Source organism: Urocitellus parryii, chromosome 10, assembly GCF_045843805.1.
Source record: "Urocitellus parryii isolate mUroPar1 chromosome 10, mUroPar1.hap1, whole genome shotgun sequence".
NCBI lineage: Eukaryota > Metazoa > Chordata > Mammalia > Rodentia > Sciuridae > Urocitellus > Urocitellus parryii.
The window spans coordinates 72,029,589-72,046,931 of NC_135540.1; the positions used below are offsets into that span (position 1 = coordinate 72,029,589).

At 34.9% G+C, this 17,343-nt stretch overlaps 1 protein-coding gene across 1 annotated transcript in view; it reads right to left on the reverse strand.

Moving 5' to 3' along the window:
* Nucleotides 1-1,806: 1,806 nt before the first annotated feature.
* The window catches only part of Hsd17b11 (hydroxysteroid 17-beta dehydrogenase 11), a 28,549-nt gene continuing 13,012 nt past the window's right edge, over nucleotides 1,807-17,343 (reverse strand). The window contains exons 5-7 of the mRNA XM_077803167.1: nucleotides 17,184-17,321; nucleotides 5,610-5,726; nucleotides 1,807-2,534 (exon numbers count right to left, since the gene is read on the reverse strand). Coding sequence (XP_077659293.1) covers nucleotides 2,444-2,534; nucleotides 5,610-5,726; nucleotides 17,184-17,321 — 346 coding nt within the window. The 3' untranslated portion in view covers nucleotides 1,807-2,443. The remainder of the gene's footprint in view (nucleotides 2,535-5,609; nucleotides 5,727-17,183; nucleotides 17,322-17,343) is intronic.

The following is a 17,343-nucleotide window of genomic DNA, read 5'->3' on the forward strand; positions in this document are numbered from 1 at the left end:
TCTATCCGGAGTTTGATTTCTAATTAGCTACAGAATTTTAGGTAGATTGTTTCAACTTCTCTGGGATATAATTATCCATAAAATGGGGATAAGGGTGTCTACCACACAGAATTGTCAAAGGAAGTACATTTGGTTCTTGATCATTGTTTCCCTTCTTCATAATAACATTGAACCATTTAGCCAGCAGCCAAGTTGGTGTTGAAGATGTACTAAGGGTCAGTTTTAGATTTTCCACTCTTTCTAATCTCAGTTCCCAATAAAAAGACTACTTTCTGTCAAGTGAGAATGGTGGCCTGGAGTTGGGAGTGGGTGGTGGGAAAGCCTGGGAATGTTCTCAAAGGAAGAAGAAAGAGGCCAGTAAGTGTAGCAGTCCTGTGATAGGGTTCCAGAATGATGTCAAGGATTCAAAGGAAGGCTTTGGGGTTTGTCGAGGGATGCTGGGTTTCTGACTGCAGGCAGAAGTCTGTACCTCACAAAAGAGAGCTGCGACTATCAAAGGATGCCTTAGCATAAGACCAGGGTTGACAATTTGGAGTCTTTCTCAATTTAACTAATGAAACATAAGCCTCTTTGGGTGTGACCCTTAGAAGTACTGATGACTCAGATGGATTTTCTCATCTAACTATTGAGAGGTAGATTTCAAGTTAGGCTTAACTTCATTCAAATAACATTTAAATGTTTTCAGACTTTGAGCCTCAGGAGTAATTGCTTAATGTTGGTAAATTAGAACACGCTTTTAAAAAATGCAGAGAACAAAATCAAGAACCTCCATCAACAAATCTGTTTCTTTCCTGCAGAGTGGGGCTCCAGACTCAAAGGCTCCTTTTCTGGGTTTCTACATCCACTGCCACATCCACAGCTAGTTCTTCTAACAATCCTACTGCACAGGATTGCCATGGGGTTAAATGGCAAACTGTGCCTGGCATATGGTTAACATTCAATAAATGGGATAGACTACCATTCTGTTATATAATATCCAAAGAAGAATGCTTATTTCTCATCATGGTTAATGTTAAAGTTCATCCAAGTAATTTCTGATGAGTGTTTTAGGAGCCAAGATATATTTACTGGGAAAAGGGGAATGCTATCAGTATACTTTGGTGAATGCTAAATGATCTTACTGAAGTTTCCTAAAGGCTTTCTCTTAGCTTACTTCATTGGCAGGCAAGCTGACACAGGTATTAACTTAACAAATCTATTTCTAAGTGAGTTAGAAGATTACTGTATTTACTGCATAAGGTAATTTATGGAAAAGAGGGAGAAACATAATGTGGAACAATACCTTCTGAGAAATCTTGTAGAATCCATAGCACAACTTGCCTTAAACAGATTACCATGATTCTCATAATTTGCATCGACACTGATGAGATGACTTGTTGAATAAGTGAAGCGTTTAGCATTTGACATATTATATAAACATTATTAATATGGATAAAAATCTATTACCTTGACATTTCTGAGCTTAAAATTTGCTCATTTGCTACTTTCCACGGGGATCAGTGGTTCTTTCATGTTTTCTGAATATAACCGTCTGATATAAAGATCAACAATATTTATTTCATGTACATGTGACCGAGGCAGTCAGAAAATATTTTTCTTTAGTAGTACCCCAACAATCATACTTATTTTTTCCATTTAAAGGTCTAAACTCACAGTCCGAACTCATTGAGCTTCATACTTAAGAAATTTCTAGACTCTTTTAAAAAGAGACCTTTTATCATGATTGATTTTCCTTTAATTTGAAGGTTAAACTATGTGGTTTTTAAGACAAAAAGATGGAAACAACAAAAGTTGATATTTGGCCCAATTTATTATTGTTGCATTTATAAGTACATTCTCCCAATTCTCTGCCTTAAATCCCAGTGATGCTTTTAAATTTGTAACACGTATCCATCTCTAGTTTCTTTATGCTGAAATGTTTGACTTCAAAATGTGAAGCATCTCTCAGGAAATAGTAGTAACATGTAGAATGAAACACTTGAAAGATCACAAAATTCACTGTGAAATGCTCCTAGACATGTAACCCTTCATTATATCTGGAGTTTGAAATTTATGACTTTATACAGAATAAAAAAGGATATATGCCAGTTATATAAAATGTAATGCAATTAAAAATATGATATCTTATACATTTATAGTACAAATTGTGAAAACCTGTAGATGAGTCACAAAATCTGAGAAATTATTGTGATGAAAATAATTGCTTTTGTTCTTTTCTCCTCATTTTCCATAAGGTCAACTTTTAAGATCTATGTCTGTATTACATGAAGTTAACTTTTACCTACAGAACAAGTGGTAATAAGCCAATATGGCATGGCCCCCAAAGGTGATATTGAGGAAAATAGGATAATAAGGGAAAATGATTTAAAATATTAAAGTTTTTATTATTATTAGATGAAATCAACTGAAACCTGGTAAATAAGTTTTTAAGAAAATCAGGTTCTTATTGTTCTTTTACTTTATATCCAATAACTGCATCAAACTTAATGTTTATTCTTTTTTTTAAAATTTCCCGGAAACGTTGAGGTAAGAACCTAGAAGAAAGATACATAAAAATAATTAGGAAATAAACATTAAGTGCATTTGCAAAATATCTTCTTTTAAAATACTTTAATTTCTCCTGAATCAGGTCATGTTCCTCTTGGATAAGATTAAGAACTTTAAAAAAAAAAAAAAGATTAAGAACTTTAACTCTGAGTTTGTATTATATATTTTTTCCTATTAAATTCATTTCCTTTTCAAAAGGGTAGGAGTGACCTGAATATTTTTTGTAAATATACATATACATGTATATACACACATATACATATATATATATACACATGTATATACACCACATATGTACTTATTTTTGAAGTTTATATTTATTTTTAAAATAAATATACTCCTATGTTTTTCAGAATATCTAAGGGAAGAGGCATGAAAAACTAAATAATTGAGATACTAAAGGATTAAAAATAGGGCTGGGGATGTGGCTCAAGCGGTAGCAGGCTCTCCTGGCACGCGTGCGGCCTGGGTTCCATCCTTAGCACCACATACAAACAAAGGTGTTGTGTACGCCGAAGACTAAAAAAAATGTTAAAAATTCCAAAAATAAATAAATAAAGGGTTAAAAATAGAAACATGACAATGAAAAATAAGAGAGAATAGAAGCTAATTTTATACTTTATAATTCAGAATGTTACCTAAATGTTCCACTAAAGATTGGGGAAATAGAACTGCTAAACAGAAAGGCAGCCAATGCACTTAGTTTTGAGAATACTGATGAACAAATTAATTGACCTTTGAGTTTAAATTCCTCACATGTAAATGGAAAAATTAATCTCTCTCTCCCAAGTGTTCCGTGAGGAATCTTTTTTTTTAATTGTTTTTAGTTGTGGATGGACACATAACCTTTATTTATTTAGTTAGTTATTTAGTTATTTATTTGTTTATTTATTTTTATGTCATGTTGAGGATCGAACACGGTGCCTCACACATGCTAGGCAAGCCCTCTACCATGGAGCTACAACTCCAGCCCTCCTGTGAGGAATCTAGTGTTGATTAAAAATGTCTTGAACAGTGATAGTTATGTAGTATGTCTCATTTCCCAACATATAGTTAAAAGAATATTCAGGAGCTTGTAATATTCCAATGTGCTTGAGAGAAACAGAATTTTAAGTCAGTGTAATATACAGAGATATGACAGACAGCATTAAAATAGGGTTTGGAAACTGAACAGCCAGCCATCATGGGGGGGGAGGGGAATTAAGGCAATGACAGTAATTGTAGTTGTAATAATAATAGTAAATAGCAACACATAACATTCATTGAGTACTCATAGTATAAATACAGAGTACTTTACATGTTTTATTTACTCGTCTCAGCCTCAAAAAGTCCTACTGTTGTTTCCATTTCACAGAGGAAGAAACTGAGCTTCAAAGAAGTTCAGTAACTGATCTGTGTTTCTGTTGACAGCAAGTCCCAAACACATCTTCATTCAACTCCAAAGTACAAACTTTGAGTTAAAGTTCTAGGAATCAGAATGACTTTAGTGCTTTCTATGCGCCAGTCACTCTCCAAAGTGCAGGGGTACAGTGATGAAAAATCGGCAAATTTTTCTCTCCCAGAGAATTACATTCTAAAGGGCCATAACACTGAGTGCTCACCTATGCAATGAGACACACACAATGCTAAAAACAAGTTCTCACTCATTTCTCATCAAGGACACCTGGAGCCTTATACCTAAATGTCTAGGGCATATTCAACCATGGCTTCTAGCAGAAAGGGCTAGAAAGATTGACACGTGTCATCCGTTGAATATGGAATTCTTTTGGTATTCTAGATCATTAATTCTCAAAGTGTAATCTTTAGACCAACAGGTAACTTCTGGTGGCAGTTACCTGTTAAAATACATATTTCTGAGTCCCAACTCAATTATCCCATATTAAAATTTTTAGAAGTGAGATCCAGGAATCTATTTTTTAAATTTCCCTCGTGATCCTGATCTCCACCAACTTGGAGAAGCCTGAAGTTAGGCACCAGCAGCAAGAGGTTCCTTCTTCCAGTCAACTCAAGGCTCCTCTGCAGTTTCCGCTACTTACCTGAACAGCCTCCCTGCCACACTGCTGTCTCAGGTGAGCGAGTCATGACAGGGCGTGTGTCATGATGAGGGAGTCTTTAAGCCAGAGGTTTCCAACATGGGCTGACATTAGTATCCCCCAGAGAGTTGCTACATCTCTGAAAGCTAGACCCATCATGGATCTTAAGGAGCAGGTCTCAGGCATCAGCATTGTTTAAACCCCCCAAGTGAATTCCAATGTACTCCAAAGTTGAGTGCTACTGCTCCAAAGGAGGGCTTCTGGAATTTTAATATGTGTACAAATCATCTGGTATCATAGAAAGTTCTCATTCAGGAGATCAGGAGATTCTGTATTTTTAACAAACTTCCCAACACATTGATGGAGGTAGTCCATGGACCCCACTTGAAGTAGTAAAGCTCAAGGATCTCCAAAATGATAAAAGATCATTTATCAATTCCTATGCTTCACTATGATTTCCCACAAAATAAAAGGTGAATGATATCTGAGAATCAATATCTAAAACCTAACTAGGGTCTTCTTTAATCTCATTGCCCTATGATTTTTGCTATGTGAAAATGCTTTAAAATATCCTTCATAGTCATTCATTTGTAAGACAAGACTTCCAGAAATAAACACTTTTTAAAAAACAAAATGAATGTAAAAACATGTGGACATGGGCTGGGGATGTGGCTCAAGTGGTAGCGCGCTCGCCTGGCATGCGTGCGGCCAGGGTTCGATCCTCAGCACCACATACAAACAAAGATGTTGTGTCTGCCGAAAACTAAATAAATAAATATTTAAAAAAAAAAAAAAAAAAACATGTGGACATGATTCAGTTAGTTTACTCAATAGTTATACCAATCTCACCTCCCTGATTAACCTGTGGGGTTTTAAAAAAAAATTGATAGAATCTTTGAGTCTATTGTTTTTTCTTAATTTAACTCTATTTAATTACACTTTATCAACTGTCTAGTTTAAAATATGAATTAAAAACATGTAAGAGATAAACGTTCACTTCTAATGCTGACAAACTTAACTGTTACTTACTTTTCCAAGATAAGTAAAAAGTTTAGAGAGGAGGGAACCAAAACCATCCTTTTCTCAGTCAGGATCCCATTCATTAGCTTGTCTACCACTTCCTCAGGTTCCAAGATGGGTCCTAACCTGAAATCAGAGGCAGACTTTAGAAACAAAATATTCACTAAGGTTTCAGTTTTGGCTTAGTGTTAAGTAAATGAAATTACCAGATGACTCAACGTAACTATTCTGTATCAGCTAGTTAATCAAAGGTGCTCAGAAATTGCAGCTACTTTATCATTAATAAGAACAACCATTTATTTAGTACTTATTAGGTATGATACATTAGGACTAGGACACAAAATAGGACTCAAAAATAAGTTAGCTATATTAGGATTAACAAGTTCACTTCTAAATCTTCGAAGTCTTGGGGAAGAAGTGGGATACTATTGTACAAGTTTTGTTATTATACTAAGTATCTTTATTGAATGAAGTCTAAAGTTTCAGAGGAATTAAAATAAGTTATTCCCCTGGCTCTACTTTCTTGATCATCCCACGGAACTTTTACATTTATTAGGTCTTGATTCACTTTTCAGCCTTGTTACTTAGTTCCATGTCACACACCATCACTGTGTAACCACCCTGCCTCACAGACTAGCAAGTTGTCCCTAAAATGTGGCTTTTCACCAATCCCAAAAAACCAAAGCCTGAATGTTCTCCCTGATACCTGATGCTAACATGCAATAAGGGGAGTGTAGGGAAGAATAGAAGTGCTTTGGATTAGACAAATGGGAATGAAGGGAATGGAGAGGGGATGGGAATAGGAGATACCAGAATGAAGCAGACATAAGTTTCTTATGTTCATATATGAATACATGGCCAGGGTAATTCCAGATCATGTACAATGACAAGAATACTCCATGAATATTCTATGTAGAATATGTCAAAATATACTCTACTGTCAGTATAACTAAAAAAACACAAATTTTTAAAAGTGGCTTTCAAGTCTGGGTGTTAGGGTTAAGATCACTTAGGGAGGATTGTTGTCATAAGAATTTGTCAGTTTTTAATGTTTTGTTAATCACTTAGAAAAAAGAGACACATAATTAAATGTACTCATGAAACTTGCCAATGTCACCAAACTGAGAGGCTAACATTTTGGGGAAGCAGATTCTGAATGTGTATAATTAGTTAAAAGAAGTATGACAAGGGCTGGGGATGTGGCTCAAGCGGTAGCGCGCTCGCCTGGCATGCGTGCGGCCCGGGTTCGATCCTCAGCACCACATACAAACAAAGATGGTGTGTCTGCCGAAAACTAATAAATAAAATTCTCTCTCTCTCTCTCTCTCTCTCTCTCTCTCTCTCTCTCTCTCTCTCTCTCTCTCTCTTTCTTAAAAAAAAATGTTCCTTTCCTATGCTTTAAAAAAAATAATAAAAATAAAAATAAAAAAATAAAATAAAGAAGTATGACAAAAAGTATTATACGAAATAAATACATAATAGTGCATTCAAGAGGGAAAAAATAAGTTGTAAAGTAAAATTTGGACTACTGAGAAGTGTAGCTTTGTACATGGTAACTGGATCACAAAGGAGAAGACAATTTAAAAACCCATGATACAATCTTTCATTCTCAGTCATTTATTAGAAGACCATGTTTACCATGGGACCCTGAAACAATAATATTATTTATGAAAAGTTTGGAAACTAAACAGGAGAGGAAATATAAAAATTAGATGGATGTTTTTTGGCCTAGTGAAGGCAAAAGTCAAAGGCAAATGGAAGCTTGAACAAATCAGTCCTTTAGCTAGTGGTGTAGGCCAGTATGTGTGCCATGGAGGATAAATCCAGAAACTGAAGCTTATTTTGCCCTGAAAAGCAAATTCTTTGTAGCATATTGCTACCAGCCTTCCACATTCGAAAGTTCCCTGAAAGCTCATAAACACCTGTGTCCACAGTATAGCTGTGGCCTTGCTAACCCCCCAATCATGTGGTGTTGCACTGACTGATCTTTTCTTAGTGACCTGCTCTCTTAAAGTTCTTAGTGTCTTTTCTTTGAAATGTAATGACTGTCTAATACCATTTTAATTAATTAATTAATTAATTAATTAGATACTGGGATTGAACTCAGGGATGCTTTACCACTGAATTACACTCCTGTCCTATTTATTTATTTAAAATTATTTATTTATTTGAATTTGTTTATTTAAATAATCTCACTAAGTAGCCCAGGCTGTCCTTGAACTTGTGATCTGCCTGCCTTAGCCTCCCTGAGTTGCTGGGATTATAGGCATGCAACACTACACCCAATATCTTGACTTTAAAAGAACTAAAAGACAATAAATATATGAAAAATTTTCAATGTCTCTAGCAATCAGGGAAATGCAACTTGAAACTACATTAAGACTGCATCTCACTCTAGTCAGAATAAAAATAGTAAATGCTGATGAGGATGTGGGGGGGAAAGGTACATCCATACATAATTGGTGGAACTGTAGGACAGTACAACCACTCTGGAAAGCAGTATGGAGATTCCTCAGAAAACTAGGAAGGAACTGCCATATAATTCAACTATCCAACTCCTCACTATTTATTCAAAAGAACTAAAATCAGCACACCATAGTGATACAGTCACTTCAATGTTCATAACAGCACCATTCATAATAGCCAAATTATGAAACCAGCCCAGATACCTGTCAATAGATCAGTCAATTAAGAAAATGTGGTTTGCAGACATAAAAAAGAATGAAATTATGGCATTTGCTGGTAAATAGATCAAAATGAAGAACATCATGTCAAGTAAAAATAAGCCAGACTCAGAAATCAAGGGTTGAATGTTTTCACTCATATGTGGAAGCTAGAGCAACACAAAGAAAAGAAGGAGGGTTGGGTTGGGGTCAGGTATGGTAAAGATATAGGAAAGATCAATATAGTAGAAGGAGATAAGGAGGGATGGGAAAGGGGAGGAAATTATGAAATGAATCTAACACATTCCTTCTGTGTGTACTTATAAATATGCCACAGGGAATTTCATCTTTTGTATATGCAGAAATAACAATAAAAAAAATCAATAATGAGCAAAAGGAAGACAAGCAGAGTAGAGGAAGAATGGGGGGAGGAGGAAGGAAGGGAAATCGAGGGAATGGGGATAAAATAAAATTCCATGCATGTTTGCAAAATTATAATGCTCTAATTTTTTTTAAAAAAAGGGCCAAAAGAAAAGGATTTTAGAAAAAATTCTAAATTTTTTTTGGTAGAATAAGATCTTTGTTTGGTAGAATAAAATTTGTTGGTAGAATAAAATCTTAGTCACTTAAATGTCAGAACTTGGAAACATTTTCCCCCAACATTATAATGTCAATCAGAATTGCAAATCCTATTAAACAAATGTTCATAATGGATTTTGTAGAAACTATACAAAACCACTTTGGGCCAATTTGTTTGGGTGGGGAAAAAGGGCACGCATACGGGAGGAGGAATATTTAGGCAGGAGAGAGTTACAAGGTCTGTTTGATTATCTACTTTATCAGCTAAGTAGCTGAGTAATCTGGGGGAAACATTTCAACTCAGGTTTTTGTTTTTGTTATTTCTTTATTTGAAAAACAGGGATAAGGCAGTGGAATGGTGGTAAATGTTTAAAAACTGACACTGGCAAAAATCCCAGTTTTGTAGTACTTTCTGATTTCCACAGTATACCTACTCACTATGGCTGACTTTAAGCTACCACCATGACATTACTGAATGAAAACAGGCCAGCATGGAAATACACATATTAGCACTTGATACAGCTATATAAATGCCACTTAATTTTTTTTCTTTTTGGGCACAGGACACTGAACCCAGGGCTTCACATACTAGGTGAACGATTTCCCACTGAGCACATTCCCAGCCCCCCAAAATGTCTTCTTATACACTATCTTCTTTTTATGATACTATTCAGTAAAAACTAATGCCTTCCTGTCACACACACACACACACACACACACACACAAACACTTAAATATCTAAAGAAAAAACAATTCGAGTATATATATTACAGGTAGAAGAGTAGGTGTTTTAAAACTTGTAGCTATCAAAAATAATCAGAACACTCTATTATACCTAATCTAACAAATTCAGACAAGAAATAATTTAATTCAGCAAAAAATTAAATCACAATTGCTTGTTCCCCTAACATCAGAGTCCCAATGTATATGAAGGAAATCTTTTAGAATTAAAGTAAGACACAGTTTTGACAATGACAGTTGGAAAATCTCTGCTTTCAACAATGTATGCAATAAGCAAACAGAAGATTAGCAGGAAACAGAAGACTTCAGCAATATCATAAATCAAGTAATGCAACCAGACAGATATAAAATACTCCACCTAGCAACACAGAGAACACTTTCTTCTCAAGAGCATATGAACAGATCAGACAGATGATATTTCAAATTGTAACTTGGCTTATTTTTTTTTTTGTAACTTGGCTTCTTATTAGCAGTATGACTTGAGAACAATTATTTGGTATCTTTGAATTTCATACAAAAATGTGGATAATTATGTTCCTTTTTTATCTAACCTGTAAGAATTAGTACATGTTGTAAATAAATAAAATAAATATTAAGAACTTAATAATAAAAAAGCATATGAACAATCCTTTCCAGAATAGATCACATGTCAGACCACAAGGCAAATTTCAATATGTTTAAAATGACTGAAATTATTCAAAGTGTGATCTCTGGGTACAATAGTGAAATCAATACAAAAGGAAAACTGGAGTCAGGTGCAGTGGTTCAGGCCTATAATCACAGTGGCTCGGGAAGCTGATGCAGGAGGATCCTGAGTTCAAAGCCAGCCTCAGCAACTTAGTGAAGCCTTAAGCAATTTAGCAAGACCCTGTTTCTAAAGAAAAAATTAAAAAGGAGCTGGGGATGTGGCTTAGTGGTTGAACACCCCTGGGTTTAATACCTGGAAACAAAACAAATCACAAAAATCAACCCATCAAATGGATTGATCCACTGATACAGTCAGAGCTCTCCTAATCCAGTGATTTCACATCTGAACATTACTGCATTGCCTTACACATTAGCTTTTGGGGGGCCATTCCAGATCCAAAGTACAACATTGTTTAAGGAAGAATTAATACCAATCCTTCTCAAATTCTTCCAAAAAAGTAGAAGATGAGAAAACTCTTCTTAATCCATTTTATGAGGTCAGAATTATCCTGGATTAAAGTTGACCTAAAACATCACAAGAAAACTACAGACTAATACCTCTTTGAATACAGATGGAAAAATCTTCAACAAAATACTAGCAAATTAAGTCTAGTATTATATTAAAAGCACTGTACCAAATGAGATTTATTCCAGCAATGCAAAGTGGCTCACCATACAAAAATTAATATTTGAAACTGTTGTAACTTAGTGAGGCCCTACCACTATGATGAGAGAATAAATTTGGACAATCTTTTAAAAGGACAAATCTATAAAAAAGTAAACATGTAAGAACATGCTTTTTTTTTTTTTTTTTTTTTTTGCACCAGGAATTAAACCCAGGGGCACCTTACCACTGAGCTACAGTTTGAAACAGGTTCCCCAAGTTCTCATTAAATTGCCAAGGGTCTTGCTAAATTGCTGAGTCTGGCCTGGCACTGGACTTGTGATCCTCCTGCCTCAGCCTCCCTAGTTGCTGAGATTTCAAGTGTGCACCACCATGCCTGGCAAAACACATTTTGAGTCAGCCATTCCATTCCAAAAAAAATGGATGGAAAAGTTAGCAAAGATACACACACACACACACACACACACACACACACACATCTATCTATATAATACATAGACACAACACACATCTATGTAGACATACACACACATACAAAGATATACATTTATTATCTAAGTATCCATCAAACATTGGCATGCCAACATTATAAGAAATAAAGCAAGGTAATTATGTAACAATACAGAAGTCAAAGAGACCGTTTATAGAACAGCATATTTCCAGATACAGAAAAAAAGTGATGCATTAAAATAAGGAAATCATTAAGTTGGAAAACTGTAACTGGAAATTGAATTTTTTAATAAAGTAGTTATCTCTGGGAGAGGAGTATTTATAAAAGGGCCTTTTTCCTATAGTATTTAAATTTTGTTTACTATCATGATACATTAGCAGAAAAACAATAAGGATGTTTCCAATAAACATTTAACATGCATATTAAAATGATGAGTCTCAGGGGGAATTTTTCAATTAAAATTTATGTGAAAAATAAAGCTATTAGTAGGGCATTTGGAGTCAGAGAGACCTATGTAGGAATTCCAGTCAGTGTGACCTTCAGCAGTTTTCTCAAATTTTCCAAGTTTCAGTCTCTGTCTAAAAAAAAGTATGAAAAGAACACTATGGTTTGGATCTTAAGTATCCCTCAAAGGTTTGTCTATTAAAGGTTGGTCCCAAGCTTGCTGCCACTTGATGGAACCTGAAGAAGTGGGCTTGGTGGGAGGTCATTGGGAGTGTGCCCTTGGAAGAAAGAGCAAGCCTCAGCACCTTCCTCTTTTTCTCTTTTGCTTCCTGGCCATGAGGTGAACAGCTTTGCTCCACCAGGGGGCTCCCACACTGATGAGCCACCTCTCCAAAGGCTCAAAAGCAATGGGGCCAATTGGTCAGAGATGCTGGAATCTCCAAAACTGTGAGCCAAATATTTCTTTTCTCTTCATAATTGATTATCTCAAAATAAAATAAATCTTTTCTCCTTATAAGTGGATTATCTTGGTATTCCATTACAGTGATAGAAAGCCAAAAGGCCTTACCTTTCAGAATTATTATGAGAACCAGAGCAGGAATAGGCAGACTGTGATCAGGAGATCCAATCTAATTCTCCAGCATTAGAGATCAGAGGTACCTAGTAATGTTTCTATATTTATGTAAGGTACTTAGGAATGCTTCAAATATTTAGCAGGTCTTCAATAAATGTTCTAAAGAAAACTATTGATGGCTAAGTTTATGTAACAGAAATAATTCTTAGCTTTCAAAAAATTCATCAGAATACCCTGCTATATTTAATTTCCATAAACTCAGATTATACCTTTATAGCAAACCAGTTTCTTGGCAGTGTATTAGAAATATATTACAAAAACCAATAAACTTCATCTGGGTGTTTTTAAAGATATCATGAAAGTTCTAATATTAATATAAAACCAATTATTTCAAATTCAGCCATTTAAAGGCTGGTTCAATTTTCTCTACTCAGAAGTTGAATCTCAGTTCTGGTATTTATGGGGAAATTACTTAATATCTCTAATTCTTAGATAATTCTCTTTCATTGAAGACAACTAACAAAGTATTACTGTGAGATTTAATAAAATAACAGATTTTATTTACTTAGTGGTCAATTAGGGTACTTGCTCTCCTTCTTCTTAGAAGGATCAAATTTCTATATTAAAACCAACTCAGGACTGGGGCTGTGGCTCAGGAATAGAGTGCTTGCCTAATGAGCATGAGGCACCAGGTTCGATCTTCACAAGCACATTAAAAAAAACCTAAATAAACAAAATAAAGGTATTGTGTCCATCTACAACTAAAAATATTTTTAAAAAACTCATCTTTTTTTGCACTAAAATAGGACCAGGTTTAATTAATATATAAAAGCAAAATATCATATTGTTAAAGTATAAAAGGTACAACCTGAGGGCACATACCACATTACAAATCATTGAGAGGCAAGATTTAATGGCTGACCAACATCTGAAATTCTTTTAGTCTTTTCTTCAGGAGAAAGAAAATATTAAAACACCCTTAATATTTCAAATTATTCCAACCAACAGAGTATGAATGATTCTACTCCTAACCTCAGACATAAAGGATCTTTCTGTATGAAGTGGCCCAGGAAGTCAGTGACTCTGATAAGAGTTCACAAATTAAAAACCCATCTTTAGGAAACACTCTATTACCAGTTTACCATAGGAAAGAACCATGAGCCAGGCCCTTACTACCCAGTTTTATATGCATATGACTATCAGGCTAGAATCATGTTAGCGTCTAGTCATGTTTTTAGTGAATTTTGTTGTAGTTGTGCTAACAGAGTTTTGTCAAAAGAGGGCACTATTGCCTTGTGCAGACTTGTCCTGGGGGTAAGGTTAAAAATTTGGTTGACTTAAAAAAAAAAAAAATAGGGTATGTTTTTTAACTAATGAAATACAGTCTGAGGAAAAAAAAAAAAAACACACCAAAAACAAAAACAGCTTCAAGTGTGTTATTTTAGTATCTAAATCCTGAAAATAACAGGAAATTGGCAAGCGGTACTTTCCACATCTGCTCAGTTTTAGTGAACTCTTAACCCTTCTACTCCTTCTTCAACTTCTTTCTCTGACCCAAAAACCATTTCTTTCCTTCTCTTTTCAGGTTATAGTTAGGGTTTTCTGGTTAATAAAGATGAACTTTAGCACTAGCCTTCTGAAGTGTGTATACTTATTTTGTGTTGAGATGGGATCTCACTATGTTGCCCAGGCTGGTCTCAAAATTGAAGGCTCAAGTGATCCCCTCCTGCTCAGCCTCCTGAGGGTTGGGACAAGTGTGCACAGTCATGGCAAACTTTACTCTTACTTTTATTTTCTAACAAAACTGTGCCTTAAAAATAGATATTAAGGACTACAGATGGATAGAATGACTTAAAATTTTTTCAACTTTGTGATATCCATCATAATAAACATCTGTCATATGCATCAGTGGAAACTATACTTTGAATTTTGGTCTTTCCCTGAGCTAGTGAGTGATATGCTGTATGATCCTCTTTCCTGAAGCTGGGTTAAATCTCCCTTTCAGTCATGTAGTCAGTCACAATCTTGAGGGGAAACAGTGGGTACTCTATGGTGTACCATGTTTCTGAAATATGATGTTTGGTAGGTGAGGTATATTATATGCTTTTTGATTTATGATATTTTCTACTTATAGTGGGTTTATTGGAACATAATACCATCATATGCTGGGTAGCACATGCACTTCATAGATTCTTGGGAACTTGAGAGTTTTGGAGAGCTCCCAAATTTTTTCTTAATATAGGCTTTTTACTCTGCCTACCTGTGGAGGGACTTAAGCTAAGGTGTTAGTCAACTTTTTGTTGCTATGACAAAATACCTGGGAAAATCAACTTAGAAGAGGGAAGATCTACTTTGACTCGTGGCTCAGAGGATTAGTCCATGGTTGTTGGTTCCATTGTCTCTGGGCCTGAGGTAAGGTGCAATATCATGGCAGAGGAAAGATGCTTAGCTCATGGCAGCCAGGAAGCAGAGAGAGGTTGAGGGGAAGGAGCCAGGGACAAGATAAGTCCTGAAAGGCATGTTACCCCAGTTCCTAGGACTCACCTACAATAGTTTCTACCACCACCTCTCAATAATGCCATCAAATAAATCTGTCAAAGGATTAATCCACTGATAAGGTCAGAACCCTTATGGTTTAATCACTTCAGGCTCCATCTTTGAACATTGTTGCATTGAGGGAATATTACTGATCCAAACCAAAAAGGTGTATTTAAAATAGAAACTGCTGTCTCCCTAAGTGTCCACATTGAATATTTCTCATTAATTTTAAGTTTGTTTTCAGTAAGAACAGCTAAATTGGAGAAAAGAAGCACAAAGTTTGAGGGGGCAGAATAGAACTTAAAAATTAAATCTCACCAATGCAATGGAAAAGAGAATCAAAAAGTATATCCAAGTAAATATGTGAATTTCTTCAATATAAATTTTAAATCAGTGAGGGAAATAATGCATTATTTAACAAATAGTACAGAACAACTCATTAGCTATTTGGGAAAAGCACACTGTGCCATAACCTTATTTCTCAAATAAAATAAATTTGGGTGGAGTAATGACTCAAATGTGAAAAATGAAACCATAAAATATTTCCTAGAAGGGCTTAGAGAGTAATTCAGTGGTAACGCATTTGGTTAGAATGTGCAAGGCACTAGGTTCAATCCTCAGCACTGCTAAGAAACAAAAAAAAAAAAAAACAAAAACAAAAAACCTATGACTGGATATTTTCATATTTTCACCTCATAGAACCTAAAGGCCATGAAGAGGAAAAAACAAACCTTAGAAATTTTAAGGTGAAAATAGACTTAAAGGCAATAATAGCATTTGGTAAAAATACATATGTGACAGAAAAGGCCATTTCAAATGTATCAAGGACTCTATGTATTCATTTAAAAACTCTGTTGTTTGATAGAAAAAAGTGAGCAGAGATCATGAAACAGGCAATTCATATAAGAAGTCAATTATCTGGATAAAATTTAAATGATTCTTCATATATTGAACTGGCAATGATTAAAAAAATAAGCAGAAGGCAGACTCATGAAAAAGTAGGGTCTGAGGTGCTCCAATTGCACTGTGGGTAGGAGTGCGAACTGCTGCGACATTTTTGAAGGGGAGTTTTTGCGACATTTTGAAGGGGAGCAATAGGCATGAATATTTACAATCTGTATAACCTTTGATGCAGCAATGCTCGTTCATGGATCTACTTGAAGGAGATAATACCAAGTATGAAAATATTTGTGCACAAGGATGTTCTTTACAGCTTTGCTTTGTTAAAAATCCAGAAAATTAAAAACCACACTAAAATTAACACTAGTGGCCCTTTTGTTCAATACAATTTTTGATAAAGGTCTGTATTCTATCAATATGAAAAGATGCCTAGAATGCATAATCAATATATTCATAAGTTCTATATTTATTGATATGAATAGATGCCCATGACATAACGCTGAGGGAAGTAGGCAGTTATTGCTTACGAAACCTCATATGTAATATATGTCAGTTATTTAAAGTTTAGAAACTTATTCTATACATACTGAGATGCCTAGGAAGATGTTTATCATATATTGAGTGGTTTCTATGCATTAAGAAAATTTGAGAAGAAACTTTCTGATTTGTATTTTTCTGTAATGTTGAAAAAAAATTTTTTTAAAGTATGCATTATGATTAAAGACATTAAAGCTAGTTTTAAAGAAAGGAAACATTAAAAATTATACTCGGAGGGCTGGGGTTGTAGCTCAGTGGAAAAGCACTAGCCTAGGATGTGCAAGGCCCTGGATTAAATCCCTACCATTGAAAAAAAATTAAAAATTATACTCAGAGCTTATCCTTTATTTTATTTTTCAATCAAGCAAAGAGTTTGGAAATTCAGTTTGGAAGATAATTTATAAACTACCATAGGGAAGAGTTTTTCACATTGTAATCCTGGTTATCTCTATCAGAACCACCTATGATGCTTTTGAAAAACAAAATTTTAAGGCCCTTTCCCCAATCAAATCCCAAAAATCATCATGCCTGGGTGTGGGGCTTACATGATTCCAAAACACTCCTCTGACATTTAAGCATATCTGAGTTTGAGAATCACTGGTTAAGGAAAGGGGAAAAAAGAAGGATTACCAAGTTCACTTGTGTCATTCATATTCATATTTACAGTCTTCCTTCCCTCTTTTCTTTTTTAATCTCTCTACCTGTTCCCCACAATCTATAGAAGCTGAAAGCAAGATGAATTAAGTGCATTAAATATCAGGTGTTTTAGGGATTAAAATATTTAGAAATACCCACAAAACGCTTGATATTCATAGTAACCACCAATCCTTTTGTCTCAACTTACTTGCTGCTTGGATTTTTGATGAAGCCAGTGTTTATGAAATTAGGACAAAGACAGGTTGTTTTGATTCCATTTTTTTCGAAGGCATTCAGTTCTTCAGTCAAAGCTCCATGAAATCCAACAGCAGCAAATTTACTAGAACTGAAAATAAACAGAGAGTGTT